Source organism: Nothobranchius furzeri, chromosome 5 (genome assembly GCF_043380555.1).
Source record: "Nothobranchius furzeri strain GRZ-AD chromosome 5, NfurGRZ-RIMD1, whole genome shotgun sequence".
NCBI lineage: Eukaryota > Metazoa > Chordata > Actinopteri > Cyprinodontiformes > Nothobranchiidae > Nothobranchius > Nothobranchius furzeri.
Window position 1 is genome coordinate 69,690,882 of NC_091745.1, and position 12,255 is coordinate 69,703,136.

Below are 12,255 nucleotides of genomic sequence, written 5' to 3' on the forward strand. Positions count from 1 at the left end.
TCGCGGATGGAACGCGCTTCACAACTTGCAGCGTTTATGGTTCATGGGGCTTGTCTCTGCGGTGAGCCAATATTCTCCCAAACTGTAGGGGGCAGCATGGAGCTCTACGGCATGCATCCAACACTACGCCATAGTAGAAGTAGAAATTACTGTTTACCATGGCATTCCAGCATTTTTAACAGCGTCCTCGTCTTTTCCAACAGTGCGAGCTATTTCTCTCCAAGAATTATTAACATGTTGATCACGGTGATCTTTGAGAGCTGAATCATACAAAATTCTGTATTTACAAACCTCTGCCATACTAGTTCTTGCCAGTCCGCCATGTTTTTCCATGTCCGGCCATCCGCGTGGTTTGAAAATTTCCTAGGTGCGCTGTGCGGAAATTTTGGGCCGTGCGGAGGTGCGGTGGAGGGGCGTGGTTGTTAAAATGACGCAATTTCGCCGCGTGGAGCCATGCGAACCTCGCAGACGCATCAAGCATAAACCAACCTTTATCCTCGTCTCTGCCTCTTGATCAGCTGGTCCGCGGGTCTGACGTGACGGCTGTGCGCAGAGTGGGGGTGGGGGGTTCAGATTCATGTTCTGTTACTGAGCTCTGTTGTGGCTTATTATTAATAAAATGTGACAATCAGCTGAAACTGTTGAGAAAAGTTGGTTCAAACGAAATAACGGGAGATGTTCAGAAAGTCTGGAAGCCCGTGTTCATCATGTGTTCATCATGTGTTCATCATGTGTTAAACGAACCACACATCTCATCTGCGTTAACATGTTTTTACACAGTCACCCATAACATTTAACTGTTTTTCTACTGAACATCTGCCTCCTTAAACCCAAACCAGGTCTGTGTAACCGATGTTACCCGGTCTTCTTTAGAGCACGTCTCCATCCACCTGCTGCAGAAACAGCTGCTGCGTTCACAGAAACGGGGATCCGTGCGGCAAACCCAAAATGAATCTTCGTGTTTCCAGTACAGACTTGGACACGTTAGTGGAATGATTAGTGCAATAATCAGATTTTTATTCTACTTCCACAAAATGCAAGTTCTGGATTAGAACATTCCGATTGACATGTTTGCATGCAGAATTTTTTATCTGATTGGGCGTTCAATCCGATTAAATGTGCGCATGTAAACGTGGATTCTTTTTGATTACTGGGCAGTAAAACAACAACGGCCTTCCCCGCCGTGAGTCACGATGGATGAGTCCATGAATGCTAATTCACAGTGTGACATAGATCTGCCAGGACTTTCTGATCCTAGCGTTTCATGGTCTAGAAGCTAATGCAGGAGATAGGTGTAGGAGCAAACCTATTTAATGCTCAGTTTGATTCTCTGAGAAAACCCCAAACGGAAGAACAAGAGCGATTCACTAATATGTACCTATATATTTGATCTCACATTGACATTATCCTACTTTTATTGGTCAATTTTGTTTGTTTACTAAAACAATTAGGCTCAAATTGTTGCCCACAGATTTATTAACCGCTTTTACTGCAACATTATCCGCTCTCCTCACACCCCTAAAGCTTTGTGGAATAAATAAAATCTATTAGATCTTCTAGTGTTGCCGTATTACAGATTCACCGAAGCTCAAAGTCTCATCAAAATCACCGCAGATGACAAAATACACACTGCTAAGACTTCTCGTAGCACAATAACAGCCCTCGTAGTGATGGTCAGTGGTTCCCTCCCATCTGGCTGCAATTTAGTTTTTCAATTTTCTTCTCATCTTCAATTTATTTTCTGCCGAGTCACAGCTCTGCTGCTGCTGCACACAGCCTGTCTGGTCCTGCTTTGTCTTTGACCCTGTTTCCACTGTGTAAACCACACACACACACACACACACACACACACACACACACACACACACACACACACACAATGTTCCGTCTCATATGAATTTTCTCCCTTTATGTCTCACCTCTGCTCTGCTTCCTCAGATATCTTCTTTGTCATTTTTTTCTGCTTGGAGAATAAAGATTTTGTCGCTGACAAGTCCAGCTCATAAAACTGAATAAGACTTTTCTTCTGTTAGTCAAAATGCAAAAAAAATAAATAAATGAAACATCTATGAGATCACTTTTATTCCTGCTGGACTCGTGTTGTAGCAAGATTTGTGTTTTACATAACTAGATTTAAAAAGGAATAAAAGAAACTGGAGGGAAAAGTGTTTGTAGCTTTTCATTCCCAGCCTGTCAACATGGATTTTATTTTAATCTGGGTTTAGACAAGAGGTACGTTTGTAATTATTTATATGTGAGATGTAGGGAAGGTATAGTTTATTCACAAATATGCTTTCCTTTGTCTTCTCAGCTGTTTAAGAGTAAAGCTGTGGAGCTGGGGGAAAAGCTACTGCCTGCCTTTAGCACACCGACAGGAATCCCCAGAGGAGTCATCAACCTGGGGAGGTGAGTTTCTGCACCAGGCCTCCATCTTCTTCTCTGCACAAAATGTTGTTTAGATTCACAAAAGAGGTTCAATTTCATTGTTTTTTAGTTTTTTTTTTATTTTATTCAATAAAAATCCAGTTTTTAGAACTTCTGCTGCACAAAAGCTTTCTAAAAGTTCACCGATCAGCTGCAGCCTTACAGCCTGGCTTTCTGTGTTTATCAGCTCCTCAGTAAATCATACAAATAATATTTCCACGCTATTAAATACATAATGTTGACTTTTTATTTGTTCCAAGTCATTGCCTATCTCTTTTAAAATCTCTGTTGACATGGTCTTGTTAATGCCACAGTCACGCCACACAATTTCAAGCTATTTTCTTTTTACTTTTTTTTTATCAATTTCCCTCTGGGATTAATAAAGTATTTTTGAATTTGAATTTAATTGAATTAAAAGCTGTCTGGCCGTGAATTTTTGCTTTTGTCCTCGTGCGTTTGGGGGTTATTTTTTCTTTTTCTTTAAAGCTGTGGAAAACTTGTTTACTCAATACATTTGCAGTGGTCTCTGGTAGGAATGAATACACTGAAAGCCGTACTCAGGGCAAAAAAGCCCAGAAACACTCATTTCAGCACAGACAAGTCTGCTTCATCAGAGGAGGGGTGTTTCTCAATGCCAAGGCGCCTGGCCTCACAAGACACGCCATGCGAGGCCAGGCACCATGCTTACGAGGACACGGTCCTTCCTTGGTCAAAGAAAACGGTTAAATGTAACAGACTTGCATCACGTGACCGCGGCTTCTATGGCGGTCACGTAACGTCACGTGACACAGGAGATAACGTTATATTTTATACGTATAAGTTTCAATATAAAAATATAGCGACCTTTTACTAAATTGTGTATAAATTGGTTAAATCAAATATGTAAGTGAGTTACTACCCGCTAGCCACCGAAACTGCAACTACTAGCATCTAGCCAACCATAGCTAACTTCTTTGGATCTAAAAAATACATTTCAGATATCAGCCCAATAGCTACAATTAGCTGACTTACAGTTAAACTTGAAATTTCCACCCGAAGTAGCTGCCAGCATCTAATCTGCCAACCTTTTGAAAATACTGCGGTGTATTCTGGGAATTTTGTTACCAAGGCTAGGCTACAAGACACCTCCCGTGTGTCCTTGCTCAGCTAGCTAAACAGCTAACAAACAGAGAACAGACGCCTCGGTAGAACATGAACATTGGTGGGTCCTGATGACGTATCTCCTAGGCAACTGGGGTGGGACCAAGCCATCAAGGCAAGGTTCCTTGACATTGAAAAACACCCGAGAGCTTAACACGGCAGCATCTTGAGTCTTATTTCCTGATATTTGGACATCCCACCTCTGATCAGGGGCGTAGCACCAAATTCTGGGCCCTAGGTACAAGTCTTCCAGGTGGGCCCCCATGCTCAATTACTCAATATCTCTCTTACACATTTTTTGTCATGCTATAAGACAAGATAATAAATATGATCCTAGTTTAACCTCGATATTGAGCAAATACAAATGCCAAAATAATAAAAGTGAAATGCCCAGCCCCAGACTTCACATATAATTATTTTTATTTGCCAACAATGTGTTCAAACAAAAATCCTGGAATTTATTTTCCAGTAAATGCCCACTGACGGGTCTTCATGTTAGCAAAATCACTTATGAGATCTTTAAAGTCCAGTCCTTTGGCTAATTGGCTTTCAATAGAAAGAAGAGCTAGGCTGTTCAGTCTATCCTTGGACATTGTTGATCTCAAATAATTTGTCACCATTTTCAGTTTGCTAAAAGCCCGTTCACCCCCAGCAACAGTCACAGGTAGTGTGCAAAATATCCTCAGTCCAATACAAACTTTTCCAAAAATGCTCTGTAATTGCATCCTGTATGGCATTAAGCAGCTCAAGAGGAGACCGAATGTGTGGGAATGTGGCACCATATATTGTTCTCAGGTGTAGCATCTCATTCCCAAATTCAGCTGTGAGATCCTTGTAATATTTTCTCATCAGTGCCTGGCATGATATCTTCATCTGCTCTTCAGTCATGTTTGTCATGGTTCGTGATGTTAAGCTTTGCTAATACTGATATATCTTGATATATTAAATACATATGACATGAAATAAACCAGGTTCTCTCTGTGAATGTAATGTACTCTAAATTTTATAATCCCTGCATTATCAGCCAAATTATAAGATTGTCCGTTTTCAAGATCAAATATAAAGAAATTTAAAATAGGCTTAAAATATCTAACCAAGTCAATAACAATCCTCTAACACCAGTGTCATCATGCTATATGAAAAACAGTGGCAGCTTCACATTCCTGAGATTACCACGAATCCATCGATACCAAGTTTGTCCTGGTCCACGACTGGGAAGGAGCTGAAATATCCACACAGAGTGAACCCGTTTTTACTGCGAGGTCCGCGAATTAATTGGCGGCGGCCACCCGCGATAATAATTCTGGTTAATATATATATATTAATTAGTGTTTTCACTGACAACACTAATTAATTTATATTTGATCTTGATGGTGAAACTAAAGGCGTTTAACACTGAACACCTAACATGAATGCAGCTTCTGAGAGCTAGCTAATATCAGCTAAAACCGTGTTCTGCTGCTGCTGCTCACCTTCCTTCTACTTGCTTCTGTTCAATTAACTTTTCCTCCTTCTCCTTCTTTTCTTTTCTTTTCTGGAAGCCAGATTTCCCTTTCTTGGGAAAAGACATGACTGACTCTCCTGCCTCCAGCTCTGGCTGTCGGCATCTGCGATGTGTCACAGCTGTACATGCGGCTGTGCAGCCCCTGGCTGCGGGTGTGGACTAAACCACTTTGCACATTTTTAAGGGGTGATAGATGCCTCAGAGATTATTCAGTTATTATTTTTAAGGCGAAATTCTGTTTCTTAACCTCTTTATCCAGGTAAAGGGAAGTTTATTAAGACATTAAGTAAGTTGGGGGGAAAAAACAACAACAATAAAACATTTTTATTCAAAGCTGTCTCAGGGCCCCTCCCTGCAGTGGGCCCTGGGTAAACGGTACCCTTTCCCCCCCCAGTCCGACGCCCCTGCCTCTGATTGGATAACAGCAATGCGACTCTACCACTGACTAAGTTTGCGCTGCGACATGGATGTTTTATCTCCACAAATAACACAAGCCTGGAGGAGCTTCTGTCATGTGGTTGAGTTGCTAATGCTAATGGTTAGCTTCTGCAAGCCAAGATGTTCTCTGCTGTTTCTGGACGCTAATACAACAATAGCCTTCCCCATCGCGAGCCAAAATGGATGAGTCCAAACGACTGCTTGACGTAGATCTGTCAGGATTTTCAAATCTTAGAGTTTCACGTCTATTTTCAGAAGCTAATGATAGATGGAGGAGACTATTTTCATTTTCAGCCTAGATAAAAAACTCAGTGTGACTGATTTTAATCAGAAATAATCATAAAACATAGTTTTCCAGTGAACCACATCTTTAAACAGAAGTAAAGAGTTTCTTTAAAGTTTTCCTATTTTTGTTTTTTATAAGGAAATGACACCAAAATCAGAACTACGAAATTCGACAAGCGGATGAGTCTGATAAAAAGTGTGTTACTGACTTTGACAGGACAAATGTCTATTGGTTAATTATCTCCATGCAGTGTGATTATTCTGTTGTCTTGGCAACACATCTAACAGAGCACGATGATGCTTCATCCAAACAATATGATAACACTTTATGAATTTTTTTTAATTTTATTTTGTTTACAAATCCAACCGTAGTTAGTCCTGCTCCTTTTGTCTCCTAGTCTCATAAGATACTTCCTGGCACCTCTGTCATCCACCTGCTACCAATCACATCAGCAGCCAAACTGGGCAGCTGCTGGCGGATTTAATTACCTTATTCCACAGTTAATTTCTGCTACATCACCAACATGTGCCGGTGGCACAGATGGACAGGAGGAACCATGCTGCCTATATTGTACCGCATAAAAACCAGCCAGCACACTCGCACTTTGGATTAGAGGTGAACATTTGCAGCAGGAGAACCAGACGCACGGGCGACTTCAGATGTTCCATGAATGTTGATGGAAATTTCCCTTATCTTGCCATGAATGTGGCGTCTTTCTTTAGTTACGTTGAGCTTTTTTATGTGCACATGTTAAACTGATCATTTGAGAGGAGTTCCTGTTAAAATATTAAAAACAATTATTATTTCAGCTGTTGTAGAGGTTTTAACAGGTCTAGTTTGGCAAAACAACGATGATCTAAGACCGTTTCAACTATCAGAACTTCCAGGGTAATTTTAACAGACATTCACATGCGTGCATCTCCATTTCACCATTTCAGGGGATGACGGAGTACCTGTTTAGGGGTTTGTACTCGGAAACGGCCCAGTGGAGTGACTTGGCGGGACTTGTGGTTTTATTCATGCTGATTGGTTGTAACTCAGTGAAAATGATATCGGCAGACATCTCAAAAACAAACTTCATTTGTAAAATTGAAGAGTTGGTGGTGAAGCAGAATGGAAGAAAAACAATACAAGCAGTGTTGATGCTGCTTTCAAAATCCCAGTTTATAAACTCCCAACTGCAAAAAAAAAAAAAGTAGCGGAGAGCCGTTCTCAACGCTATATTTTACGCCACTTTGTGGTCTTCAACACAGCATTTCTTCAAGTCATTGAACGCAGCTTTTTATGTCACACAACAGCTCTCTAGTAGTCCCCTAAGGGAATTAAACTGTGGTGTGACCGAATAAGACTTTTTTCATTTAAGAGGTCCTTCACTGATAAACTATTTTTTTGCTTATTAATTTTGAAAACGATCGCTCGCTTTGAGTTTGTCATGCAGGCTGGATGTGAAAATTGTTTCCTACACCTATTGTCTGCATTAGCTTCTGACAGAAAGTAGACGGTTAAACGATCTACGTCTAGGGTTGGGCATTGAGCATCGACTGGAACCGGGACTGACTGTCAGTTTTTCCCAGAATTGTTCAAATTTTTTATTTTGATCGATTCCCAGTCCGCCAACCGGAAAAAAAATCTGCGGTTGATCTCCGTGAAAACAAAACATGATCTACAAATTCTGATCAATGCCTTTCAGAGCCGATCGTACCTGCTGTCTGTCGCTTCTACCTTGCAGGCTGCAGAGACCCTGAGTGCAGCATAAAATACAAATTCAGGTTGAAGTGCAGATTATTTCATCAAGTAAGACCTTTAGTTAGTTTGCTCATTTAAACATGTAATGTTTTTGGGTCCTGCCTCTTGAAATAATTGAAATTAGGAATTGATAGGAACCAGAATCGAAAGGAGGAATTGGAATCGGAACCAGAATGGTTCAAATACAAACACTGCCAACCCTATCTATGTCACACTGTCACTTAACATTCATGGGCTCACCCATCTTTACTTGCGACTGGGAAGGCTGTTGTTGGTTTAGCGCCCAGGAAAGAGCAGAGAACATATTGACTAGTAGAAGCTAACCGTTAGCATTAGCAATTCCACCACACAGCATAACTTCTCCAGGCTTCTGTTATTTGTGGAGATAAAACATCAACGTTGCAAGTCAGTGGTAGAGTCACATTGCTGTTATCGAGGCAAGATGTCAGGAAATAAAACTCTAAAACCTGCCGAGTGAAGCTCAGCTGTTATGTGGCTCACTTCTAGTTCCTGGAAATGGTGCATCAGTGGATAGCTGAGAAAAGACATGCTTTTGTTAACGAGGAGAAGATGAATGGTTTCTTGTCATCCACCTGCTGCTCTGCGACTCCACGTAGATTTTCTGATGGATTCCTCATAAACAAAGAATCACATATGACTCGAACCAGTGCTGCTAATGATGCATCATCCAAACTTGTAATGGGTGCATTCATCAGAGTGCAAACTCACACGTCTGACACTTCTTCTCTCTTCCACACCTCCTCCTCCTCCTACTGATAAAAATTCAACCCAATTAATTATCCGGTATCTGATATCCTTCGAAAACTCTTAGAGGATCCGAGAGGTCGTTCTTTCAGCCCAGCCCGGTTTTCACTAATTACATGTAACTGAAACAAACGTTCACAGGAGATACACCAGCTAATAAATGACGTCCTACATGACTCATCACTTTCATACACACTTTTGCAAGTTTGAATTTCCTTGTAGAAAAACTTCACGGAAACATCAATCTCATCATGCAGTTATAAATAATAGATGACAAAGGTTATTCCAGAGGCCGATTTGTTTATTTTTTAGCAGAAAAAATATAATTGGCTTGAGGTCTTTTTGCTCATTTCATTTATTTATATTTTTTGGTGTCTACGTGAGATACTGTTTTTTTAACTACCAGGAAAATTATTATGTTTAAAGAAGATGTGTTTTAAATAAGTTGTTTGAGCTTAAAGAAACAAACTTTCCACCATATTTGAGTATCTCATATTTTGCACATGAATGCAACAATCATATTGGGAGGAAGGTCACATTGAAACAGATTTTATTCCCAGCTGGCTCGAGGGTTGTCAGATTTTCTCCTTTTACAATGGCCAAAGATGAAGATAGTTACTGTTATTAATCTGAGTCCACAGGGCCGCAGCACCGGCATTTGTAATTTGACACCAGCCAGCATCTTTACTAAATGCAGCTGCATTTTGTGAAGATCCTACGTTAGTAACAGGAGCGACCTAGAAGCTATTTCTTTTACCTCAAAGAAAGCCACAGCATCTTTTTATTTTACTCTAATATCGGGCAAAGAAGGCTAGATGCTAACTCTTTGCTAATAATGCAAACGGTAAATTTGAAACAAATAGTCTGCACTAAAAATATCTCAAGCTACTAATTCAATTAAGACCAACTGGATGTTAAAGTGAAATGTATGTATTTATACTTATCAACCTACTGTGTATGGGTAAATTAAATATATATATATATATATATATATATATATATATATATATATATATATATATATATATATATATATAAATGATTTAACTCTTTGACTTTTTTATCTTTGTGAAGTGCCTCGTGATTTTTATCTTGAGGCACTTCTTTGTCGTCTTCTTCTTCGTCATCTTCTTTTTCGTCTTCTTCACTCATCATCTAAAACCTTCTTGTACTGAGCCGTAACTGGCAACATCCATGAAAGTCACAGAACAGTAGTGAGAAAGTGACTCATTTGTTTTGAAAATGGGCTGCAGTATCCACATTTGACCACTAAATGTCATTGTTATTCTTACATACTGTACCTTTAAATCAAATTACTGGAGGTTTTAACCTGCTCTAAAAAGTCAACCATATTTGTTTCTCAAGATGAAAGCCTCCTCTCAGAACAGGGATTTAAAGATGCTATTTGTTCTACGTTTTGATGTTGCCTGCCATGCTAACGCCACCTACTGTTTCTCCACTTCTCTTCATATCACTTTTCAGTGTTTTTCTCTGGCAACACAAACCCAATGACTCAACACAAACCAGAATTTGGGGTATAAAAGAAAATGTTACAGATCTAGTCCTGACATGGGGGTCGTGGGGAGGCGTTTCTGTGGTTAATCCTTGATACTCACAGTCAACCTGTTTGAATATCATCTCTGTTGCAGTGGGACCAGTTGGAGCTGGGGCTGGGCCTCAGCCGGGAGCAGCATCTTGGCTGAGTTTGGGACTCTTCACCTGGAATTTGTGCATCTGACTGAGCTGTCGAATAATCCCATCTACAAAGAAAAGGTTCCACACATCACTAGACTGTAGTGACGACACAGTTCATGTTTCTATTTATAAAACCATGGTGGTGCTTGAGTTAAATGGTGTTTCGTTGCAGGTGATGAACATCAGGAAGCTTCTGAATAAGATAGAGAAACCTCATGGCCTGTATCCAAACTTCCTCAGTCCTGTCAGTGGCAACTGGGTTCAGCGTAAGTACCACAGTTAGAGGAGGGGAGTCAAACTCACATTCACAGGGGGCCAAGTCTAAAATATTATCCTAAATCAAATCACGCTTTTGTTTCAAATTTGAACCTTTAAAACATATCCTGTGCCTGTTGATGACATCACACTATATGATTGGCTAGATGTACAACTTACGAAGTGACGTTACCAATAGGCCTGGGAAGATAACAAGTTTTGCTGGACGATATATTGTCCAACAAATTATTGACGATAAACAATATTATTGTCGACATTATCTAAACCAAAATAACCACTTGTGTAATGTTAATATATCACAATAATGCAAGTACACCCTTTAAAATGCAACAATTACACCTTTATTTAACATTGGGATGTCCAGAACCAGAACTTCTAAATAAATAAATAAACAAATAAACATAAATAAATAGGCAAACAAACAAATACATAAATAAGGACTTTCACTCTCTGTTAGAAAATATTGCACCAAAAACAATAAAATAGACCCTGTCTCTCCAAAACAATAAATGCAATGGCCTATCCAGTGTCAACCACCAAAACTGCACTTCAGTAATGATAGTAAATAATAACAGAGTTGTACATTTTTTACCTGGATATATTGAGGCTGAAAAAATTGAGGTAATTTTCATCATACAATTAACTGATTTATTGATTATCGTCCTAGCACTAGTTACCACAATCAAAAACATTTAGGCACTAAGAAACACGAATTTAATAACAAAACTGCTAACTATTTCAAAAATATATGTGAAAGAACAGAATCGAAAGAGAGTTGCAATATATTCTGGCCAAGTGAGTAGTATTGCTGTAGTATGATGATGTCATTGGCAGGCGCCGGACACCAAGCATACCCAGAAACTACAGCGCCAGAAAACTACAATCGGCATTACATTCTCTCGATGGAATTAAGGACCATCAAAGTCTGAGGTTGCATGTTTTCAGCTCCACAGGTAACAACATTTACCGTAATGTTTTTTTAAAGAAGCAACAGTCACGGCAATATCAATCAATCAATCAATCAATCAACCAATCAATACTTTATTAATCCCAGAGGGAAATTAGAGTTTCAGTACACGCAATTCAGAGATCAGACATACATGGGCAAGACACATGACAAGAATTGGTGACTGTGGTTATTCGCAACCCAAGTTGCGCTACCTTAATAGAGATAAGAGGGTTACATGAGGATTGGTTCAGGTGGAGGGAAAAAAGGCACTTCAGAGTTACCCTCCAGCAGGAGTGCAGCTTTGCTCTGCAAAAAAAAAAACACCTCAACAAATATGCAACAGACTTCAGACAACACAACATAACATGAGACTCCAATAGGAAGGTGGGGGGGCTGGGATCCTGTTTCCCCCAGCGAGAGCAGCCATCTACGGCGCTCATCTACTGTACAGTCACAGGTGGGAGGTTGTGGGGGTTTTTAGTTGCTTGCAGCTGAAGGCTACCAGGGCGTCAGATTCAGATAACAAGAATTTGTTTGGGTCAGGCTGAGATAATTTTCCTCTCTGCCTTCAGTCTTTAAACTGATAATTTCCAGTCCTTCAGTGAAGCCAGTTTTGGGTTTTTAAACCTGTTCATACCGTCCGGTGACTCTCTCCGAGATGACATTCATTTTGCGCACTAATACCGGTATCGCAGCTAGAACATTGTCCAGCTTACGATTCACCTCGAGTAACGTCCCAGTCTGAGAAGTTTCCACAAGGACGGTGCTTTCCGTTGGTGCGGGTCACCCTCCAATCGCTCCCGTCTTCCCAAAGTTCCAGAAAACCAGATATCCTCCCACTTCAATCAGGAGAAATCCAGTGATCATCAGGCCGAATATCCACACGTCTTTGATGTCCTCAATGGACAGCTGGCTGAGGCATATGATCTTCCACTCCTTCCAGGAATCCAAAATATACCCCACCGGGTGTGTCCCCTGTGGACATATGGGATCCCCCTGCTCCATTCTCATTGTTGAAAAAATCTTATTGAT

The 12,255-nt window shown here is 40.3% G+C and overlaps 1 protein-coding gene across 2 annotated transcripts in view; it reads left to right on the plus strand.

Annotated features, from left to right (window-relative positions):
- Positions 1–12,255, plus strand: part of LOC107379332 (mannosyl-oligosaccharide 1,2-alpha-mannosidase IA) — a 316,181-nt gene that overhangs the window by 284,147 nt on the left and 19,779 nt on the right. The window contains exons 5-7 of one of the 2 annotated variants that reach the window (XM_054740992.2): positions 2,312–2,405; positions 9,949–10,076; positions 10,171–10,264. In XM_054740992.2, coding sequence (XP_054596967.2) covers positions 2,312–2,405; positions 9,949–10,076; positions 10,171–10,264 — 316 coding nt within the window. Of the gene's footprint in view, positions 1–2,311; positions 2,407–9,948; positions 10,077–10,170; positions 10,265–12,255 lie in introns of both variants that reach the window. The other variant, XM_015950044.3, reaches the window with a different exon arrangement.